The following is a 6,023-nucleotide window of genomic DNA, read 5'->3' on the forward strand; positions in this document are numbered from 1 at the left end:
TAGGTGTTAGCAAGATTAGCAATTCAGAGTGTTCTAAAAAAGGCAAACTAAACCAAAGAGGAGGTGTGGGCTAGCACACCAAGACAAAGCACAGAATTCGAGGATTGAAAAGTCGGCTCACTGTGTGTTTGAGAAAACAATGATTTTTCTTCAATTTCAGGGTCTCAATATAGTTGGCTAGAGAAGGTTGTGTATTCAAAGTGCACAGAATTGTTTCTTAGAAAAGAGAGAGAAAGATCTTTTTATTTAGGAATTAATACATGCAAGAGGCAGCCCCAGAGTGACCTGAAAGAGTAAAGCTGTGATTGGCAGGTGGCCAGTATAATACAGATGTTCCAGGCAATTCTCTTAAAGCACTTCTGTAGCAGCAATGGTTGTTTAAATGGCTGTAGATTGGATTCTCTTTTGAGGAGAGTTGAGGGGAACTGTAGTCATCATATTTCTCTTTAAAGATTTATAGCTATAGATTTTTCTCTTTTTTAAATAAATCTATCAAACAACAAACAGCATAAAGTGAGGTGTTGGGGTTTTCTTTTGTCTTTGCTTTTGCATATGTGTTGGAAAAGGACCAGGCCTTTTCATAAACATTGTGTGCAAAAGAATGGGTAAGAAAGTGAGCACAAGGACATCCGCAAACACATCAGATCTGCTTCTGTCACCCTGGTTGGCCCCGTGCAACACTGAGCTGTTGGCTTGTCGGTGTGATGTGAGTTGTAGGGATCACGACACCACAGCGACAGACTTAAGGCCTCCTAGGGCCTGGTCAGTGGGGGCAGTTTTGTCTGCGGGAGGGTGGCCACCGCCTCTTGAGTCATAAGGTTTAGAAAGTCTGGTCCCTTTTCGTTTCACGCTCCCCCCTGGATTGGCAACTCCTGCCATTCTTTTGCCTTTCTTCCCACCAGCCCTCCTCATGCAGGCTAGTCTCATCTGGCCCCGCCCAGCCAAGGTCTGGCGCTCCCTCCCGCACCGCCGGTAATCACATGGTAATCACACCAACCCAGTGGCCCCCCCGAACCCCAGCTGCTCAATCTCAAAACCTTTGTGCCTGCCCTGCAAATGTCATCAAGACAGCATCCCCGGAGCACAGGGCAGAGAGTTTCCAACCTCTCACTGGCGGGACTGGGAAGCCTCTCCTTTGCGGCGGAGGAGAAAGGAAACTTGGGTCTGCTTTTTAGGTTCTGAAAACAAGCCAGAGTGGAGAGAAAGAGTTAACACCAGACTTAGTAAAGCTTTCAAGACAAAACCTGTTCAATGGGATCTACATAGACACAGGGAACTTTCTGCAGATTTCTGAGGTCTATAGGAGAGGGCTCATGGAGACAGGAGAAAGGAGTGGGGAGTTGCTACATGGGAGAGATTTGCCATTATTACAAAAACTGGCTAAGTGGCTTGTTTCCATGAGGTGACCTCACTGGTCACTGTTGTCAGTCGTGCTGTTCCCTTTCTCTTTTTTTTCCTGGGTCTTGTTACCCTTCTTCTTTTTCTTCTTTTTCTTGGTCTCCTCCTTTTTGCCGAAGGTTATGAAGTCACTTTTGTCAATTTGGCTGTTAGTAGGCTCCTGCCGGATGGAGATGATTGCAGGAGATCCTGGGATAATGAATTTGTCTGGCAACTCACCGGGACCAGATTGTTTGGGGTTGCCTGGTCCGTATTTAAAGGTCCAGCTGTTGCTGTTGACACCAGCCCCAACTGGAGGGGACACCTCTCCTGCCTCCGGTTCTGAAAGACAGAAGGTCACAAGTCAGTAGGAGTCAACACATGCCCTCCAGGCCACACGAGTCGGGGGAGACAGGGGGAGCTGCACAGATGAGCCTGACCCCCACCCTGAGAAATCAAGGGTTCTTTCTTCAAGCCTGAGGGAAATGTCAGCATTTGGAAACAATCAGGAAGGCAGATTTTCTCACCAGAAGGTCTGGAAATCTAATTTTCTAGTGACATACTTTTGGTTCCTTGTGAAGAATTTCCTAAAGAATATGGTTGTGATTCTTTTGCCTGAGAATAAGATGGGAAATGTACTGGGTTAAAGCAGACTAGGCAATAAAAGGAGTGGGAATCCATTTCACCAAGGAGGTGAAGGACCTGTAGTATAAACTCGAAGATGTTTACGGAAGAAATTGAAGAAATGACCGAAATAAATGAGAAGATATTCTGTGCTCATGGACTGGAAGAATTAATATTGATACAGAGTCAACGCAATCCTTATCAAAATTCCAATGGCATTTTTCACAGAAATAGGACAAACATCTTAAAATTTGTATAGAACCACCAAGGACCCTAAAGAGCCAAAGCATTCATGAGAAAAAAGGAATAAGGCTGGAGGCATCATGCTTCCTGATTTTAAGCTATATCACAAAGCTATAATCATCAAACAGTATAGTGTTGGCATAAAACCAGACACTTAGGTCAATGAAACAGAATAGAGAATGCAGAGGTAAACCAACACATATGGTCAATTAGTTTACAACAAAGGAGGCAAGAATATACAGTGGGGAGAGGAGAGTTTCTTTAGTAAGTGGTGCTGGGAAAATCAGACAGCTACATGCAAAAGAATGAAACTGGACCCCCATTTTACACCACACACACAAATAAATTAAAAACCGATTAAAGCCTTGAACCTAAGACCTCAAAGCATGAAATTCTTAAAAGAAAATATAGGCAATAAGCTCAATGACATTAGTCTTTTTTTTTTTTTTTTAAGGTTTTATTTATTTATTTGACAGACAGAGATCACAAGTAAGCAGAGAGGCAGGCAGAGAGAGAAGGGGAAGCAGGCTCCCTGATGCAGGGCTTTATACCAGGACCCTGAAGTCATGACCTGAGCTGAAGGCAGACGCTTAACCCACTGAGCCATCCAGGTGCCCTGACATTAGTCTTTTTGAATCTGACACTAAAAGCCAAAGAGAAAAAAGCAAAAAGAAGATATATCACATCTAAAAAGCTGCTGCCCTTGGGCGCCTGAGTGGCTTAGTGGGTTAAGCTGCTGCCCTTGGCTCAGGTCATGATCTCGGGGTCCTGGGATTGAGTCCTGCATTGGGCTCTCTGCTCGGCAGGGCGCCTGCTTCCCCCTCGCTCTCTGCCTGCCTCTCTGCCCACTTGTGATCTCTGTCTGTCAAATAAATAAATAAAATCTTTTAATAAATAAATAAATAAATAAATAAATAATAAATAAAAAGCTGCTGCCCAACAAACTAAACCATCAACAAAATGAAAAGGGAAGCTACTGGATGGGAGGAAATATTTGTAAATCGTATATCTGATAAGTGGTTAATATCCAAAATATATGAAGAATTCTTACAACTCAACAGCAAAAATGCATACAATCCGATGGAAAAATAGGCAGAAGATTTGAATAGACTTTTTTTCCAAAGAAGACAGACACATGGCCAACAGGTACATGGAAAGGTACCCGACATCCCTAACCATCAGGGAAATGCAAATCAAAACCACAGTGAGATATCGGTTCCCACTTGTCAGTACGGAGATCATTGAAAAGACAAGAAATGACAAGTGTTGGTGAGGACATGTAGAAAGGGAACCCTTGTGCATTGTCAGTGGGAATGCAAACTGGTACAGCCACTCTGGAAAACAGTATCGAGGTTTCCCCCCAAAATTAAAAATAGAAATACCATCAATCCAGTGACTGTACTTCTGGGTATTGATCCAAAGGAAATGCTAGCTTGGGAGGTCTGAGTGTTTACAGCCGGTTGAGCCTCTGACTCTTGGTTTCGGTTTAGGTCATGATCTCAGGTGGTTGAGACTGAGCCCCATGTTGGGCTCTGTAATCAGCACAGATTCTGCTTAAGACTCTCTCTCCCAGGATGCCTGGGTGGCTCAGTGCCTTAAGCTGCTACCTTTGGCTCAGGTCATGATCCCAGGGTCCTGGGGTTGAGCTCCTGCATCAGGCTCCTTGCTTGGCAGGGAGCCTGCTTCTCTCTCTGCCTCTGCCTGCCTCTCTGCCTGCTTGTGCGCACGCTCTCTCTCTCTTTCTTTCTCTCTGACAAATAAATAAATAAATAAAATCTTTAAAAAAAAAACCTCTCTCTCCCTCTCCCCCTGCCCCTCCCCCAGCTCACGCGCGCTCTCTCTCTCTCTCTCTCTCTCAAATACATAAATCATAAAAAAATAAAAGAAAATGATGGGGTGCCTGGGTGGCTCAGTCGTTAAGCATCTGCCTTCCGCTCAGGTCGTGATCCCCGGGTCCCGGAATCGAGCCCCACATCAGGCTCCCTGCTTGGCAGGAGGCCTGCTTTCCCTCCCCCTGCTTGTGTTCCTGCTCTCATTGTCTCTCTCTCTGTCAAATAAGTAGAATTTAAAATAATAATAATAATAATAATAATAATAATAATAAAAGAAAATGAAAACACTAGCTCGAAAATAAAGGTGCATTCCTATGTTCACTGCAGTGTTATTTTACATAGCCAAAATATGCAAACAACCAGAGTGTCCATAGATGGATGAATGGATAAAGAAAATGTGGTATATATTGTAAAAATGAGTAAAAAAAAAATCTCATTTAAAATGGGGTCAATAAAAATAAAATAAAATAAAAAATAAAAATAAAATGGGGTCAGGAGGGGAGCCTGGCTCGCTCCCTGGAGCATGAGACTCTCCATCTCCCGGTGGTAAGAGTAAGCCCCAGGTTGCAGATGGAGCTTACTTTAAAAAAATAAAAATAAAAATAAAAAATGGGAGTCTGGAAGCCCTAAAGGGAGAGATATCTCACACATACCACTCCTAGCAGCCTGCATTACCAGCAGAACGAAGAAAGGTGATTCTTACCTTGACAAAAAGAGATACTTTTCAGGTAGGAATTTTATTTCCTGCTTTTAAGGAAAAAAAAAAAAAAGACAACCTCTTCCTGTCCCAGCAACAACACCCTAACCACCACCTGAAGTCAAAGAGAAACCACCACAATCTAAGACTCTTGTTCTTTTCCAAAGAACTTTTTTTAGGGGCAAAGGGAAAGGGAGTGAGAGAATCTTAAGCAGACTCCCCATAGAGCATGGAGCTGGATGCTGAGCTTAATCCCACAACCTTGAGATCATGACCTGAGCAGAAATCAAGAGTCAGACACTTAACTGACTGAACCACCCAGGCGCCTCCCCCACCCCCATATCCCCACACCCCCACAAAGAACTTTTGTTTGAAACAATCCTCCCCAATTTCCTCCTAAAACCTATTAAGAGGTTATGTTTCCTTTGTCTCTTCGGACTTGCCTGTGGTTTGCCATAACTTGCTTGTCCCAATTGCAATTCCTCTGCTATTCCCTAATAAACTCATTTTGCTGGTAAAATAACTGGCTATTTTATTTTTAGGTTTGACAATTTATTTAATGGAATATCATTCGGCCATAAAAAGTACCGAAATCTTGGTATTTGCAACAACATGGATGAACTCTCAGGGCATTATTCCAAGCAAAATAAGTCAGAAGGAAGAAGACAAACACTATATGATCTCACTTACATGTGATATCTGAAAAAACAAGCACGGTAACAAAACCGAAACTAAAAAGCCAAGCTCATAGATATAGAGGACAGACTGATGGAGGCCAGAGGCAGGAGGGCGACATGGATAAAGGAGGTCAAAAGGTATAGACTTAAAGTTATAAATAAAGCAGTCATGAGGATGTAACATATAGCATGGTGATGACAGTTAATAATACTGTATTGCATTTTTGAAAACTGCTAAAAGAGTAAATTCAAGTTCTCATCACACACACAAAAATTCTTTTGTAACTATATAGTGACAGATGTCAACTCGACTTAATGTGATGATCATTTTACAATGTATACAAATATCAAATCATTATACTGTACACCTGAAACTAATATAATGTTGTATTTCTGTATCTCAGTAAAAAGAAAAACAATATTATTAAAGAGAATCTCTTTCACAAAAAGAAACAAAAAAAACAAAAGCTCAGGAGTTCTAAAAGCTGTTGTAAACAGTGCATTCCCTGGGGCAATTAGTACTGTTAACTTCCCCCCCCCCCCCCCCCCCCCCCCCCCCCCCCCCCCCCCCCC

The 6,023-nt window shown here is 42.7% G+C and overlaps 1 protein-coding gene across 3 annotated transcripts in view; it reads right to left on the bottom strand.

Annotated features, from left to right (window-relative positions):
• Nucleotides 1–988: 988 nt before the first annotated feature.
• The window catches only part of PCDHAC2 (protocadherin alpha subfamily C, 2), an 80,211-nt gene continuing 75,176 nt past the window's right edge, over nt 989–6,023 (bottom strand). For 2 of the 3 annotated variants that reach the window (XM_032850001.1, XM_032850000.1), the window contains exon 4: nt 989–1,719. In XM_032850001.1, coding sequence (XP_032705892.1) covers nt 1,409–1,719 — 311 coding nt within the window. In that variant the 3' untranslated portion in view covers nt 989–1,408. The remainder of the gene's footprint in view (nt 1,720–6,023) is intronic. The other variant, XM_032850002.1, reaches the window with a different exon arrangement.

The sequence above is a fragment of the Lontra canadensis genome, unplaced genomic scaffold (assembly GCF_010015895.1).
Source record: "Lontra canadensis isolate GAN:19392208 unplaced genomic scaffold, GSC_riverotter_1.0 scaffold290, whole genome shotgun sequence".
Classification (NCBI taxonomy): Eukaryota; Metazoa; Chordata; class Mammalia; order Carnivora; family Mustelidae; genus Lontra; species Lontra canadensis.